At 40.1% G+C, this 18159-nt stretch overlaps 2 protein-coding genes across 3 annotated transcripts in view; both read right to left on the bottom strand.

Annotated features, from left to right (window-relative positions):
- LOC122752702 (zinc finger protein 850-like) overlaps positions 1-18159 on the bottom strand; it is a 1092329-nt gene that overhangs the window by 976170 nt on the left and 98000 nt on the right. Inside the window, 2 exon segments of the mRNA XM_043999585.1 lie at positions 13173-13327; positions 13390-13850. Coding sequence (XP_043855520.1) covers positions 13173-13327; positions 13390-13850 — 616 coding nt within the window.
- Positions 1-18159, bottom strand: part of LOC122752716 (zinc finger protein 311-like) — a 52665-nt gene that overhangs the window by 13021 nt on the left and 21485 nt on the right. The gene's annotated exons all lie outside the window — the stretch shown is intronic.

The raw sequence follows: 18159 nt of genomic DNA on the forward strand, positions 1-18159 counted from the left end.
TGTCCTAGTACATTGTCATTTTTTTAAGTTCCATGTGGTACAAAGAAATATCTATATTCTTTTGCTGCCTCTTTTAGAATATGCCATAAGCCTTTAACTCTAGTCTCTCCAGAATCTGTTCAGATTCATATTTTTCCTTTTGTTTATATTTCTGTTAGTATTATCCAAAACTGATAGAGGGACACTGAAATTTCCTCTTACTATGTCTTTTTGAAGTTCAGATAACGTTCTATAAATTTGGATGTTCTTTCCTTTCTGAGACAACAGAAGTCACATTCCTCTCACTGTTACCCCTTGAGTTGATCCCAGCACATCACTCACTCCTCTCAGTCCCCCTGCTTCCTTTTGTCCCTTTCATGTACCCTCCAATGTTATGATATAGTCCCACAAAAAAAGCATTCACCTGTAGGCAGGGTGTTGCCAGTTTCTGTCCATAATACCCCCTATCCACCTCTTCACTGTTACCTCTCTCATATTTCCACATTTACCCGTCTCTTTGTGTACCTTTAGAAATAAGCTCTTGCTGAGCTTTCTCTTGTTACTCTTGGCTGTCTGTGTTGTCACTTCTCCTTCATTTCCGTTGTTTGGAGTGTTCAAGATACAAATAATCTCTTCAGTTGTGTAAGTAGAAAATTATACAAAGAGGAAGGAATGTGTTGCAAAAATTTCTAAGTCGCAGTGTTAGGCAAAGAAAAACCAAAGTCTCCCAACCAAAGAAAATAGGTTTATTGAGAGAGGGATCCTGTCTCACAATAAAGCCAGTCTCAGGTCTAAGATGCAAAGACCCTGAGCCTCAGGATCCATGGATATTTATACATAATAACTCCTCCCACAATTTAAACATACCTCAAGTGGTACATGTACAAGTATGAAGTAAAGAGAAAGAAACCATCAGTCTTTCATCATCCAAGTGACTAGGCCATTGGATTTCATTTTCCCACCTAGGTAGAATCCACTGTGCTTGGTTTTCAAAGAGGAATCCACTGTGCTTGGTTTCCACTAGGCTGGAAACCAGATGATTGTAAACCAAATAGATGAATGTCAGTTAGATGGTTTCTTTTTTTTTTTTTTGGGGGGGGGGGGGCAGGGCAATGAAGGCTAAGTGACTTGCCCAGGGTCACACAGCTAGTAAATGTCAAGTGTCTGAGGTCAGATTTGAACTCAGGTCCTCCTGAATACAGGGCCAGTGCTTTATCCACTGTGCCACCTAACTGCCCCAGTTAGATGGTTTCTAAATTAGATGGCCATGTAGCATTTGAATTTTCTCTACTAGCATCTGTCTTCCTTCATTATTATTTGCTTAAGCTACTAAAGAATATCTAAACATGTCAAATCACAATTTGTAGTCTATAAACTGATTATTATCATAGTTAAATCACCTATATCTAAGGGATGGGGAAAAATCTCACTCACAAGTGAGCAACACTTGAACCTCACACTTCTGAACTGGTCAAAGAAGGGAAGAGTATACAGATAAACAATTTAATACAGAAATACATTTCACTCAACAGAGAAACAGGAAGGAAAGAGAAGGGAAAGGGAGGAGTAAGAAGGAAGATAGATTAAGGAAGGATTAGCTCTAAGCAAAACAGGATCTCAAACAGAAGCTTAAAAGAAGAAAAAGCATAAGAACTGTGATTGGGTTTTGGGGAAGGGGAATGGAAGAGAGTTAGGGAAGCAGAAACAGGTTGCACTAAACCTAGAGCAGTAATGCTAAGCATACTCATCTCTTACCATCTTCTTTATAAAGAATAGGCAGGAAACAAAGAAAAGGAAAATATAAGTGTAAGAAGGGGTGTAAGAATAGGATGGAGGGAAATAATAATTTATGATCATAACTGGCAATGTGAATGGGATGAACTCATAAAATAGAAGAGCATATCAGAATGAATAAAGATGCAGAATCCAACAATATGCTTTTATAAGAAATACACTTGAAACATAAAGATAACACAGAGTTAAAATAAGGGGATGGAGTAAAATCTATTATGATGCAACTAAAGCAAAGACATAGGAACTCAGATCAATCCAATGTCCAACAATGACAGAGGTGATGGATTCAGGATGCTGAATAAGACATACATTTTTGAATAGAGCTAATATGAGATTTTGTTTTGTTTGACTAAGAATATGTGTTGCCAGAGTTTGGTTCCCCCCCCATTTTTTTTTTACAATGAGGGAAGATAGAAATGAAAACCTATGCTTGTTGATCTAGAAGAGGTAAAACAAAAGGTTTTTTAAACATTTGTTTTCTAAAAATTTGAGTTCTGAATTCTTTCCTTCCCTTCAAAAAAAAAAGCTTTTAAAAATGGGGGAAAAGGTTGTTATGATGATGCAGACTTAATATTCTAATGGGGAGAGAAGAAACAAGAACTTTAATGTCTTCATAGTATACTGTGGAAGTTAAATAAGAAAGTCAGAGGACCCGAGGTTGGATTTGATTATATTTTGAGGATAGTAAGGGAGAAAAGAGAAGGAAGGATAAAACAACACCACACTACACATTTGTGAAGAAACAGGAAAAAAGGGGGTAAAAATAGCTATTCCTCACAATTGGGTTGTGTAAGCAGAGTATATAACCAAAGGAGCACTGGTGAAGCTCACATCTGAAATGGCCAAAATAGAAGAGAGCACAGTTTCATGCAGAAATATATCACACTCAACAGGAAAACAAACAGGGATAGAGAGGATTTAATAGGATAATGCTAGGAAAGAACAAACACAAGCAAAACAATTTCCTGATCCTGAAGGAGGAAATAAAAGGGATAAAAAAGAAAAAAAAATAACTAAAATCTAAGGGGCTGCACAGCAATTGGGAAATGGCTGAACAAATTGTATACAAATGTAATTGAATATTATGACACCATAAGAAATAATGAAAGAGGATTGTGAGTAGTAAGAACTGATGCAGTAACATGAACAGAACCAGGAGAATAAGGACAATACTAAAAACAAAACAGCCTTGCAAAACTTCATCTCCAGATGTAAAATATGTTACCTCCTAACAGAGGAGCAAGATTTAAGATGAATAAAGAAACTTATATTTTTGGACATTTTTGCCATATGCCTTCTTATAAGGATTTCCCCCCTTTCTCTTGGCTTTTAATTAAAGGTGAGGGACTTGTGGGAGAGGGAAGCAACTTTAAAAGAAGGCCATTGAAACTTTTTTTTAATGCACAGAAGGAAATGGAAGTTCAGAAATAAACAGTTTTGAAAATTATATATATAATTATATATATGTGTATATATATACATATATAAGTGTGTATATATATATAAGTGTATATATATACATATATACGTGTGTATATATATATATATAATTGCTTAACCAACTTAGGAGGGAAGGGAAAGAGGGAGGGAGAAAATTTGTAACTCAAAATTTTATTCACAAAAGAATGTTTAAAAATTGTCTTTATATGTAATTAGAAAAACAAAGTACTACTTAAAAGAAAATAATGTATAGCATTTATTATAAAAAGCAAATGGAGGGGCAGCTAGGTGGTGCACTGGCCCTGGAGTCAGGAGTACCTGAGTTCAAATCCGGCCTCAGACACTTGACAATTACTAACTGTGTGACCCTGGGCAAGTCACTTAAACCCAATTGCCTCGGTACAAAAAAAAAAAACAAAAAGCAAATGATATGAAATGAAGTTTCACAGTTTCATATACAACCTCTTTGTATTTTGCTGTACATATAGAAATCTTCTTCTGGGGCAGCTAGGTGGCGCAGTAGATAAAGAACCAGCCCTGGAGTCAGGAGGACCTGAGCTCAAACCCGGCCTCAGACACTTGACACTTACTGGCTGTGTAACCCTGGGCAAGTCACTTAACCCCAATTGCCTCACAAAAAATAAATAAATAAACAAATAAATAAATTTGGTTGGGTTAAAAAAAAAAGGCAAAAAAGCACAATCTCTAAGTTGAGGAATCACTTCTTCCTGTCAGAAAGATCCACCTTGTACATCCACTTTTTGAGAAGGAATAACTATTCATCTTTTTTTGGTACCTCTTCCAAAGTGCAGCACAGAGGGAGGCTATTTCTTTTACCTTTCCCCTTAGCAATGGTATCTTGTAGTAGTTTACCTAGGAGCAAAGACCATACCCTAAAGATCAGGCTGAAAGACTATAGCTGCAGAGTCCACACCCATTTGAGACCACACCCAAGGGAAGCCACAGGAAGATAGCATAAGAAAAAAATTAGAACTCTGCAGTACTAGAGATGTAAGTTGCTTTGACCATATATGTTCTTCACATTTGTGTGCTTTTCTATTTGTGTGCCCACCCTTCTCACTGATAGTACATCTATTTACAGGAGGAAATGTTTTGCTCCTATTTTTGTGCTATGCCATTTCAGTAAATGCTTTTGCTTTGAGCTTATTGTACCCTCTGGCTAACTAGAGTGAAGTTCTCATGAGCTAGTTTTTAGGAATGCAACCCCATCAAATATTTGAAAATGCAGCCCAGTTCTGGATATGCAGCCAACCCACAGTCTGTCTCTTAATGACATGGTTAGCAGACTGGAACCAGTCTTTTGTGTTCCAAATTAGAGAGTGGTGTAATTCCATTTCAACTCATCATGCCTTTCAAGAAGCAGGTTTCTCTGCCTCTTCCACATGGGGGCTACATACATTAGCTGAGTTTGTTTCAAATGTTCACTAACTCTCATTATACTTATATATGCATAGTTATTTATATGTTAATGATGATCTGCACCAAATGTAAGCTCCTTAAAGGTTGGGGATATTGTTGTATTTGTTTTTTTCATTCTTTGTAACCCTAGTGTAAGAGCACCCAAGTGGCACAGTAGATAAGACTGCTGGGACTGCAATCAGGAAGACTGATCTTTCTGAGTTCAAAGCTAGCTTAGACACTTACTAGCTGTGTGAACCTTGCAAATCACTTAACCCTTTTTGCTTCAGTTTCCTCATCTATAAAATGAGCTGGAGGAGGAAAGGCAAGCTATTTTTTGCCAAGAAAACCCCAAAGAGTCAGACACAACTGAAATGACTAAACAACAAACTCTCCAGTGCAACACTTGGCAATGCTTAATATTTGTGGGGAAGAAAAGTAAAAGAATTATAATTTGGCTAATCAGATTCTCAGAATTAAGATTTGCCACTAGGGAGGATTAAAACAACTGACATTGCTTTAAAGCATGCAAAAAGCTTTTCTCACAACTCTGTGAGATATATATATGTGTGTGTGTGTGTGTGTGTGTGTGTGTGTGTATATCTATATATGTATATATAGATATGTGTGTGTATATATACACACACATGTATATATACATATACACATGCACACATACACATATGAACCTCAGATTGCTTTGACAAATACTATCATTGTTGGAATATGCGTATAATGAAGCTGTCTCCTACATATAGCATAGGAATATTGTGTGTAGCTTGCAAGGAGGTCAGAATAGATGCATCTACAAAGTTTCTTAACCCTATCTTTCTCCTAGGGAGACTTAATTCCTGTAATGACAGAAATAGGAGGTTCGTGCCGGGAGCTACCTATTCTGCTATCTTCAGAGAGAGGGGGTCTAGGGCTAGGCTGACCCCATATGTAGTATGGAGTCCCTTGATGTGCATGACTAGAGGTCAGAATAGACAACTTTACCCTCTTCTCCCCTCTACCCTTCTCCAAGGGCTCCAAGCTATTCCCTGAACAGTTGACCACTCTGCTCTCCTCAGAGAGAAAAAATATCATCTGCTCCTTTAAATATTGTTAGCCTAGGGAATATGGTTTTCATGTTCAAGCTAAATTCCTGATCTGTCCCATAATGGGAAAAGGAAGGCCCTAAGCTTTATATCCAAAGCCTGACTTCCCTTCATATAACAGTTCTACAATGGACACACATAGCAAACAGTAAAGAAACCCATTTAGCCAAGTCAATAGCAAAACAGAAATCAGAGATGCTATACATAGGAGAATATATACTTGCTATCCCATGGGAAGCAAGGAAATTCAGCTTAACCAAGAGTCTCAGTCTCACCCAAAGGGGAAATTTATCAGTCTTCATTTTTATCATTATTTCTTTTTTTAAAAATCATATGTATGTGTGTATATAGAATATATGTGTTTTACATATATACACATTTATGTGAGATATATATTTATGTATATATTAATTTCTACCTGCATTCTAAGAATATTAACACACACTTCTTTGTATCAACCAATTAAAAGACAAACTGGATGCAAACAAATCCTTAATAAATGTGGAAGAATGAAATGTTCTAATCATTGGATAAAGACTTAGGAAATATTTGATGACTGGCTGACAGAATAATATACGTGAGGCAATGTATAATTCAGTAAGCCAGTTTGAAGTAGGCCAATTGAATGGTAAGCCCATATACAGTGGTGAAGGATTTTGAGGAAATTCCCTACTTTTGGAAGAGAAGGATCAAGTTTCTCCTCTCTCCCTCCTGCCCACCCCACACCTAACTTCACCCCAAACTTCAAAAGGTCAGAAGGTCTGAAGTGTCCACCTGAATGATCTCCAGAACAGCAGTAGCTGATGGCAATGTCAACATTTGGAGCCAAGAGGCATACCAAAGATGAGCTACATTAAGAAAAGGCGACTTCAGGACTTTATAGGTGCACTAATCATTGAACCTCAGCAGAAAATTATGCCTAAAGGGAACTTCATGAAGATTCTACAAAGAGAGAAAAGGACTAGTAATTGTGTAGTCATAAGTAGGAGCTGCCAGTTTACTCTTTGGCCACATGTGCTCTTTAAATCTGAGTCCACTTTCCCCAGAGATATTGGGTATACGAGGGAAGAATGTGTCTCTGGTTTAGAGGGATGTTTCTGTTATGTCTTTCCTCTCCTTTCTCTCCCCTACTGTATTCCTCTTCCCTTCCCTTTCTATTCTTCTTTTAAGTTCACCAAAACATAACAGAAGCACTTGATACCTAATAATGACACGTTTCAGGGGAGATATATGTATCATCTACTGCTTTCTTGGAGTATTTAATGTTTTTTTTTTCTAGCCTCTCAAAATCCAGAAGCTCAGGGACCTATAAGCTTTCAATATTCCCAAAGTGATTTGATTCAGGGCATTGTCTGATTTTTGCCTCCCAAGTCTGAATTCTACAAGTTCCTGAGCTGGGTTTCAATCTGAGGAGCATGCTTGTGAACTTCCCCTTAGTTGAGGTTGCAGTAGACAATTGATGGACTCAACAACTATCAGCAAGCTGGAAAGTTCTGCTGACTCAGAGTGATATAATTATAGGCTCCACTTTGGTTCCCCAAGAATAACATTCTTGTTATAAATGCCTAGTAAAAACCCTTTTAAAAACAAAGTATGGATAGCCAACTGGGAGTAAGGTGCACACAAGGATGGGAGTTCATGAACTATCGATAGAATGATTAATCCTATTCTCTTAAAGGGTTACCCCAAGAATGACAAAGAGAGAAGTAGTTACCCACTATCTGGGGTCCTAATTTCCCAATGTGAATAGAAATTGGGGAATTAATCCCACAGGGTACTACATATCACTCAAAACATTTGGGAAGTTGGGGAGTAGGCATCCAGATCTCTGATTTCATTTGGATAGAAATTTACAGGAATGAAAGAAAAACTTAGGTTATTTTTTAAAAAGCAATTTGAAGGGGTTAAATGAAGATTAGGTGCTTACATACTTTTAAGGGAGAAAGTGATTTTCCCCTCAAAACTCCAGTCTTGAAGAGCTAAAAAGAGCAAAGACAAAGTAAGGGTCTAAGGGCTGTTTTGTGTGTTTTGAGAGGGGGAAAAAAGCAATAACTTAACCCTTCCCCTCATGTAAATTAATCTAGATTTTCCCTTCAAAGGTATTAATAAATACACGTGGCTGTTGCCTTTGTGGCCTGAGGAGGAGAGAGAGATGGCTTGAGAGATCTGCAGCCACCCCTCACCCAACTCCTCCAGCCACCACCAGTGGGGGATGGTCCTCCCTCAATAGGGGAACTTTCCACAGTCAGACAATCACCTCATCGGACCACCATCAGACCTCTATAAAAGTATCTGCCCATCTCTTGCTTGAAGAGATTGGTATCTCAGAGCCACGCTCTGTGCCATGCCTTTCTCCCCATGAGAAGAAGTCCAAGGATTTCTCTCTTGGTTTCCCTTCCCCAGCCCCTAAATAAACTATTATCTTATTCTATTGGATTTGTGTGCAAGAGGGTGTAATTCTTTAAAGAGGAATTCCTAAGGACCCCAACCCCCCTACCCTATTTCCCCACAACATAACTGGTGCCCAACGTGAAGGGTACAGGAAATTCCTCTTTCCTCTTGGCATTCAAAACCTGGAAGTAAGAACCCCGCTTCTGGGTTTCCTTTCTCCTTCTACCACCTGGCTCAACTTCCCATCTGAGTCACAGAGAGGTAGAGACAGTCAGCTTTTGCATGAAACAGTGGATGGGCAGCCTGGGTCTCTCTCCCTCGCCCAATGCTCAGCCAGATGTCCAATCCATGCTCGGACCCTCAGAATCCATGTGTCTGGGTAAGAACTTTTGTGTTTGTGTGTCTATCCCTTGCCAGCGCTCAGCTCTTCCATGAGACAGGCAGCCAGCATCTCTCTCCCTTGAGAAAGCTCAACCTAACATCTGAACCACGTTCAGACCATTCTCCTTAGACAGGACAATATCCGGGTACAGCCATGGTGCAGAAAGGGAGTGTACCGAAAGGTTCACCACTGGGGTGCATCCTAAGAAATTGGACTAAACTAGAACTTACAAATTTGAGAAAGAGATGCATGATCTGTTATTGTAATACTCTTTGGCCAAAGTATCAGTTAGGATACCAAAAGAACCACCATTGTGCAATTAGACAAGTTTTGCAGGTGTGAAGGGAAATGGACAGAGATTTCATACATTTTGGCCTTTATGACTTTAAGCCAGAAGTCAAAAGGAAAGGAACAGAACAGAATATGCCCAGCAAAACCAACTGAATCTAAGAAAGCTCTGGACAACCCTAAAACACCTTCCTCACAGGAGGCTTAGGAATTAAATGATGATGATGTCCTCTTGCTGTTAGAAAATCACTACAAATCCAAGCAATTAATTAATCTTTCTGGCACACCCTCCTCCTCTGGGACCCCATCCCCTCCTGCTCCTCAGACTCATTCCCTGTTTCTCACTTTACCCCTTCTTCTCCACCTGTTTCCATACCTTTGGGTCAACCACTGTCATACCATTCTATGACTGGGACTCCTCTTTGCCCACCGGCTGATCTCAGAACTAATCCCCTGTGCCCTCCACAGCCTAGCTCCGGCCACACTGCAAATGGATGTCAGTATTTTTCTATTTGCCCCACCCAATAGCGGTCTCCACAACCTATCCAGCTGTACCCCTCTCACAATCTGGGGGAGCTCCAATACATTCCCTATTCTCCTATTTTTTCCATTCAGCAGCCTCTCATCTGCATTCCCTAATCTGCAGTTGCCTATGCCCATTCCACAGCCAAAGACTGCTACCCCTCCCCCACCCACTCCACAGACTAATCAGGCTCCTCCATCTGACCCTCTGCATGTGACTATACCTATTCCACCAGCCCCTGGGTCCCCTCCCCAATCAACTTCACCCAGGTCCCTACCAGCATCTTCCACTGCTCCCCTGCTTTCATTAAGGGAATTTCCCACTGGGAAGGGTGCAACCCTAATACATGTTCCTTTTTCCATGAGCAGTTTATCTCAGATTAAAGAGAAATTGGGGTGTTACTCAGAGAACCCCACAAAGTTCATAGATGGCTTTAAGTCTGTGATAATGCAGTTTGACCTTTTCTAGACCGATTTGCAAATTATTCTTGCCAGCTGTTGTACCCCCGATGAGAAAAAACAGATTTGGGACCTGGCTGTACAAGTCGGTGATGAATACCCACAGGTTGGAAATTGGGCTGGGGTTCCTGGAACTATAGTTCTATAGCTATAGCTGTGCCAGCGAGATGGCTATTATGATAGAGAGGACAGGACTCGTAGAAACTACATGGTCACCTGCCTGGTTCAGGGAATGAGAAGGGGGGTGGATTAAGAAACGACTCAATTATGAGAAGGTAAAGGAGATCACATAGGGGCCAGACGTAAACCCAGCTCTTTTCATGAGTCGCTTTGTGGACTCTGAAAAAATATACTAACCTAGATCCAGAAAGGGATGTAGGAATAATAGTCCTCAATATAAATTTTATTAGCCAATCTGCTCCTGACATAAGGGGAAAACTCCAGACGTTAGACTGTGGTCCCCAAACCCCACCCTCACAACTCCTTGATGTTGCTTTTAAGATTTTTTATAACAGGGACCTTGTGGTAGCCAAAGAGAAAGAAAAGATGGCTCGTGCCCGCTCCATAGAACAAGCCTCGCTAACAGCAGTAGCCATCATGTCTGCTAGCAGCAGATCTCTGGGTGGCCGAGATTCTGGCAGCTACAATAAACTGGTACACAGGAATGGGGGACATTCTTGAAGGTGAGGCTACCTCTCCTACCTCCTTGTCCCCAGTACAGCCCCCAAGAGGTTGGCCTAGCAAAAACCCAGCTCCCTGCAGTCTGGTCTCCTGGCCAGCCCCTTGTTACTGACATCTCTAGGGCCAAGCCCAGGGTCAAGCTGGATGTAAGAGGTAAGTCTATGGATGACTCAGGGGCGACCCCTGTCTTACTCTCTCATTCAGGTCCTACTATTCCATCAAAGCTACAGGTTGTCAGGAGTTTAAGGGAAACACCCCTTAAATGTAGGCCAACATTGCCTTTAATGTATGTACATGAGGATCACAAATTCCTTCATCCCTCCCTGGTTTTACCCTATTCACCTTGGCCCTTATTAGGGCGTGATGTCAAGAAAAAGCAAGCTCAGTGAAAGGTTCCTAGCTTATGGGCACTTAGTTCACTGCATAGACCAGAAGAAATAACCTGTAGCTATCTCACAGTTGTTGATCTGTTTACTGCTACTCTTAAAATCTTTCATGGTAGAACAATTTAAATTGGGAATTATTTGTAATGTATAAAAGTTGCAAAGAAAAACTTTTTTTTTGTCTAACCATTGAACTGCACAGAATTAAGCTTTGATCTAATTACTTAACTCTGGTAAAGCAGGGCATGACCTATTGAAGAAAAGCTGCTGCAGAAAAAAAAAAAGTGGCTACTTTACTCCTTATCTGATAAGTCCTTTTCATTTTTTGCCCTGGTCTCTTTGAAATTTTTGTTTAAGTCTGTTCCATCTAGGCTCAAGGATTCAACCTCGTGGCAGCTACCCACTATGTGTCTCCTCTCACCTTCTGGATCTCACATCTCCTCACACTCCAGACCAGGCCTTCTCCACTTCTCCCCTCCCCCTCCTCCATACGGTGACTTCTTTCTTTCTTTCTTTCTTTCTTTCTTTCTTTCTTTCTTTCTTTCTTTCTTTCTTTCTTTCTTTCTTTCTTTCTTTTTTTCTTAGTGAGGCAATTGGGGTTAAGTGACTTGCCCAGGGTCACACAGCTAGTAAGTGTTAAGTGTCTGAGGCTGGATTTGAACTCAGGTACTCCTGACTCCAGGGCCAGTGCTCTACCCACTGCACCACCTAGCTGCCCCTGTCATCTAGCTGCCCCATGCCATGATTTCTTTAACCCTGCTCAGCATGAAGCAGTTTCAGAAGAAGAATTGTTAACCCCTTTTCCTTATATATAGAGAAGTGGGGAATGTTATAGGGCCTAGCACCCCAGAAGTTCTCTGAGGTACATCAAAGAACCTTCTCCTTGAGAAACTAATCCAAAGGACAGACACACCTAAAGAGATAAGTGGAACCTGATCAGGACTGAGCTAGCTCCAGGACCACCACCCTTCATTCCAGGTCTCCCTCACCCCTGGGAGATAAGATCAAGTGTGGCTGCTGCCTTTGTTTCCTGAGGAGCAGAGAGATGGCTTGAGAGATCTGAAGCCACCCCTCACCCAATTCCCCTAGCCACCACCAGTGGGGGATGGTCCTCCCTCAATAGGGGAACTTTCCACAGTCAGACAATCACCTCATCTAACCTCTATAAAAGTATCTGACTGTCTCTTGCTTGAGGAGATTGGTATCTCAGAGCTACGCTCTGTGCCATGCCTTCTCCCCATGAGAAGTCCAAGGATTTCTCTCTTGGTTTCCCTTCCCCAGCCCCTATATAAACTATTATCTTATTCTATTGGATTTGTGTGCAAGAGGGTGTAATTCTTTAAAGAGGAATTCCTAAGGACCCCAACCCCCTACCCCTATCCCAAACCCCCTACCCTATTTCCCCACAACAATCCTATACTTAAGTTTAAAAAAATCAACTGTGCAAGTATAAAATAGGTAAAAAGTACCTAGAAAGCAGTTCATGCTTTAAAAGAAAAAAAGGTTGGTGGATTTCAAGAAACTGCAAGGTCATTATGAGTCAACAGTAGCCAAAAGAAAAAGGAAAAAAAAAAGAAAAGCTAATTCAATCTTATGTGTATTGTATTTTGGACTGGTGGACATGGTTGATGTTACTTAGAATATAGTCATATACTTTATGCATCAAAGGAGTCTGTCATGCTTTCCCTAGAGTCTATCCACAAAGCATTCCAAGAATTGGGTCCATTTGTGGGACTTTCAAGAGCAAAAGGCCTAGAAACAATTACTAAAAATGAAATTTTTCTTGCTGGAAGAGAGCATCCTAATATAGTGCAGGGGTAGCTAGGTGGCACAATGGATAAAGCACTGGCCTTGGATTCAGGAGGACCTGAGTTCAAATCCAGCCTCAGACACTTGACACTTACTAGCTGTGTGACCCTGGGCAAGTCACTTAACCCTCATTGCCCCACCAAAAAAAATATATATATATGTATGTATATATATATATATATATATACATATATATATATATATAGAGAGAGAGAGAGAGAGAGAGAGCGCATCTTAATCCTGTTCTTATTCCTAATGGCCCCAGAGTGCTTTCCTTGTTTATGAAGAATTATTCTTTCAATTTGGGAAAAATTTGGAGGTTTCCCTCTTGTCATCAGTCACCCCTGCCTGAGCCCAAAGGGGAATCCATGAGAAAAGTAAAGTCCTTCCAAACAGTAGCATTTACTTATGCTTTAAGTTTTGGGGTTTGATGTAAAGATTGCTTTAAAATTATTTTGAGCAAATTCTAGATATTCAGTAGGTATTCATATGTATATTGTAGATTCATATGATTTCTCTTCAGTATGCATTCTCTGGTGTCGATTAAGGCTTAGCCTCTTGCTAAAGGCTTTCTCACACTCATTACAAGGATAAGGTTTCTTTCCAGTATGAATTCTCTGATGTTGACTTAGGTTTGGTCTGCTGCTAAAAGTTCTCCCACATTCATTACATTGGAATGGTTTCTCTCCAGTATGAATTCTCCAATGTTCAGTTAGTACAGCACTCCGATTGAAAGCTTCTCCACATTGCATTCATAGGGCTTCTCTCCAGTATGTATCCTCTGATGTTGAGTAAGGGCTGATCTCTCAGTGAAGGTTCTTCCACATTTACTGCAGTCATAAGGTTTCTCTCCAGAATGAATTCTTTGATGTTGCATAAGATGTGCACTTTGGCTGAAGGCTTTCCTACATTCACTGCATTCATATGGTTTCTTTCCTGTGTGAATTCTCTGATGCTGAGTAAGGTATGTATTTCTGTTGAAGGCTTTCCCCCATTCATTGCATTCATATGGTTTTTTTCCTGTGTAAATTCTTTCATGTTGTACAAGGTGTGTCCTCCAATTAAAACCTTTCCCACACTCATTACATTTATATGGTCTCTCTTCATTATGAATTTTTTGATGCTCAAAGAGAGATGCAGTATTAATGAATATTTCCCCACATTCTCTACATTCAAAGTGCTTTTTTCTAGAATAAATTCTTTGATGTGGAATAAAGGATAAAGTTTTCTCATATTCATTATACTGATAAGGTTTTTCCACTGGGCAGATTATCTGATATTTAATTAGGCTTTTAGTATGCTGGAAACTCTTTCTAAGTGCATCACATATATGGGCAGAAACTCTTGGTTGTAAAATAAGGATTGACTTGAGGCTGGTACTTCTTCCAAACTCACTATATTCATGGACTCCTTCCTCGGGGCAAGGTTTGTTGTGTGTGACTGTAATTTTAGTTTTGTTTTATTTTGTTTTTTTAGTGAGGCAATTGGGGTTAAGTGACTTTGCCCAGGGTCACACAGCTAGTAAGTGTTAAGTGTCTGAGGCTGGATTTGAACTCAGGTCCTCCTGACTCCAGGACCGGTGCTCTATCCACTGTGCCACTTAGCTGCCCCCTGGGTGACTGTAATTTGCCTCAATTGTTGTTCCTGATTTTGCTCCTGCCTCTCTAATTGGTCATCACATTGCAAGACTTCCCCTGGTTTGTAGTTCCAGGAACAATGGTTTGCTAATTGTTCCATTGCCACCAACCAAGATGAGCTTTCTTCATAAATTTCCTTTTTTGGAGTTGACTTCTTGGACTGAGGTAAAATCTCACAGACTAAGAGAAAAAAAAATTAATATATTTCTGTTTCTTTTATGTACTAAGAAAAGGGGAAATGCTGTAAGAAGGTAATAAAACTGGAAATGGTCCTTAAAAGAAGCAAATTCTTTTGATAGCTCTCAAACACTGCTTTACAATTTGTGGTAATAGGATAGTGATGTAAAGAGTAACAGGAGGAAGTACTATGCCCACATTCAAGATAATCACAGGAAATCCAATAAGCCCAAGGAATAGTTATAAGGGAAAATACCAGAGAAAAAGAAGGTGTTAGAGAGACAGTCTGGGATCAGGGTAGATGATTTTAAAGATGTATTGATTGCCATTTCCACGCCTGAATTAGGCAAAAATGGATAGTGGATAGCTGGACTTCCATTTGGGAGCCTTGGGTTTGGCAAGTCGTTTACCTCCTCATATATTAAAGTAGCTCAATGGATAGAGTACCAGGCTTGGAGTTAGGAAGACTCACTTTCCTGAGTCCAAATCTGGTCACAGACACTTAATAGCTGTGTGACACTGGGCAAGTCGCTTAATCCTTTAAGCAAAAAGTTGATTATCAGTCTCATTATAACTGAAGCAACAGTTTCGTTATCTATAAAATGAGTTGGAGAAGGAAACAGCAAACTACTTTTGTATCTCTGCCAAGAAACACCCAAATTGGGTCACAAAAAGTCTAACATAACTGAAAACAACTGAACACCAACACCTAGCTGGTAGAACTGTTTTGAGAAACACATTTTGCAAACCTCAAAATGCTACCCCCCACTTCTCTAACTATGGACCATGGGATTCTGAGTGTGAAAAAACCCACTTTCTCTAAACTCCTAAAGCATGTACTATCACTAGGACTTCTTATTTTTATTTGTTGACATTATTTATACTGTTAGTGTGATGCAGGAGGCAAAAAGGGGTTAACAGAAAAACGTAAGACCCAAGTTTTAATTCAGATATTAGCTCTAAAAGGGAGTTAGACCCCAGTTAATGGATAACTTATGCTGGGTTTTTGTACCCATATAAATCAGTGCCCATAACAGGAACAGAGGGAGAGAGGCCATGATGACCTTAGACTAAATGACAAAGGTAGAGAAATTCTAATGAAAAATGGAGATATTTTGAAACTAGCCATGGGAATCAGAAAGAGACATGCACAGAAAAGGCCAAATTTGTCTCCAAATTCACCTTATGATGTATAAACCCCCAAAACACACCTCCACTGAAAAAGGTACCCACCTCAGGGGTTGGCTCAGGACCCCAGTAACTCCAAATTAGGATAAGCCCTTCCCTGTAACACCCCAAGATGGAGAATATTAAAATGAGAAGGACAGGCCTTCCCCTGTACCTCCCCAAGGTGGAGATTATTATAATGAGACTGATAATCAATTTATCCATACTATAAATATAACTGTTTTTCCTTTCTCTATTTGAGAGATACCTTTCCACTTTTCTGGTTCTCTCCCTGTGATCACTCACAGTATTGCAATAAAACTTGGGAAACTGAGTCACTGAGTCTTGTAATTCTTTTGGGACAACTCATGATCAATCTGACCCCAAATTTCTATCCCACATCAAGTGGATTCACCTTATGCCTACAACTAGATTCTCTTTAGGGGATCCAAAGCCAGATCTTCCTGTGTGGCAGTTTAGGCTTACTGAACTTCTTGTCTTGGACTTCTCTTGGTGCTGACTCTTTGCTGAATTGCTCATTAAGTCACTGCCTTTTAATTGCTCATTAATTTACATGCATTTAAGGGGGCAGCTAGATGGCACAGTGGATAGAGCACCGGCCCTGGAGTCAGGAGTACCTGAGTTCAAATCTGGCCTCAGACACTTAACACTTACTAGCTGTGTGACCCTGGGCAAGTCACTTAACCCCAATTGCCTCACTAAAAAAAAAATTTACATGCATTTAATTTCAGGTCCTCCATTCAGAGAGTCAAAAGAAATTCTACAGTTTTAAGGACTCATAAATCAGTCAATCAGATAGTCAACAAGCAGTTCTTAAGTACTTACTATGTTCCAGGCACTGTGCTATGTGCTAGGGATACCAAAAAAGGGGAAAAAATCCCACAATTCCTGCCCTAAAAGACCTCACATTCTAATGGGAGAAACAATATGCAAATTACTTTATTTGTTTAAGATATACACAGTGTACTTGAGTAGAAGGCCCTAATGGTGTGTGGGTAGGTAGGGTGGGGGTGGAGGAGGAAGGGTCAGAAAAGGTCTCCTGCAGAAGATGAAATTTAAACTGAGTCTTGAAGGAAGCCAGAGGAGCCAGAAAGTAGAGGTGTGGAGGCAGCATTCTAGGTATGGGGGACAATCACTGAAAAGGAAAGGAGTAAGAGATGACTTTTATGTGTGAGGAACAGCAAGGGGATTGGTGCTGCTGTATTGTGGAGTATATGGAAGAATGTGTGTAAGAAAATTGAAAAGATAGGAAGGGCTTTAAAAATCAAACAAGATTTTATATTTGATTCTAGAGGTAACAGGGTCACTGGAGTTTATTAAGGTTGGGGGCAGGAGGTGAGACAGAAGAAATGGACAGGACATAGACCTATGCACTTTGGCAGCCAAGTGGAGGATAGACAGGAGTGGGGAAGAAACCAGTCAAGGAGATGAACTCTTAGGCTTAAGGTATAAGGTGATGAAGTCCTGCACCAGGATGGCAAACGTGAGAGGAAAGCACAGGATTTATGTGAGAGATGTTTGAAGGTAAAGATGACAAGTCTTAGGAACAAATTGGGATATGTTAAGAGGCAGGTAGGTGGTGTTGTTTGTCCTTCATTCTTGAAGAGGCAGGTAGGTGACACAATGTATGGAACACTGAACTTGAGTTGTGAGGATCAAATGAGATACTTTCCCATCTGGGGTCAGGAAGATCTGAGTTCAAATCTGACATCACATACTTACTATCTATGTGACCTGGGACAAGTCACCTGTTCTCACTTAGCACTGATTTCATGATATGTAAAATGGGGATACCACCTACATCCCAGGGGTATTGTGAGAATAAAATGAGAAAGTACTTGTAAAGTGTTTTGCAAATCCTGAAGTGCTATAGAAATGCCAGCTACTATTGTGTGTGCTGAGTTTGAGTGGGGAGTACAAAAGAAGTAAAAGTTGGGGCGAGGACAATAATGAGTTCTGTTTTGGACATACTGAGTTTGAGATACTTATGGGATATTCAGTTCAAGATGTTGAGATGGTACTGGAAATCAGAAGAGAGGTTAGAGCTACATAAATCTGAGTATCATCTGCATAGAAATGATCATTGAATCCATATAAGCTGATGAGATCATCAAGCTGAATAGTATAGAGCAGTAGTGTCAAATTTATGTAAAAAAGAGGCCATTCCCACACGTACAAAAAGACTTATAGCTGCTCTTTTTGTGGTGGCAAAGAATTGAAAATTGAGGGGATGCTCATCAATTGGGGAATGGCTAAACAAGTTGTGCTATGTGAACGTAATGGAATACTATTGTGTTATAAGAAATGATGAGCAGACAGATTTCAGAAAAACCTGGACTTACATGAACTGATGTTGAGTGAAATGAGCAGAACCAGGAGAATATTGTACACAGTATCAACAACATTGTGTGATGATCAACTGTGATAGACTTAACTCTTCTCAGCAATACAATGATCTAAGATGATTCCAGAGGACTCATGATGGGAAATGCTCTCCACATCTGGAAAAAAGG

This window comes from Dromiciops gliroides, chromosome 4 (genome assembly GCF_019393635.1).
Source record: "Dromiciops gliroides isolate mDroGli1 chromosome 4, mDroGli1.pri, whole genome shotgun sequence".
In the NCBI taxonomy this organism is placed as follows: Eukaryota; Metazoa; Chordata; class Mammalia; order Microbiotheria; family Microbiotheriidae; genus Dromiciops; species Dromiciops gliroides.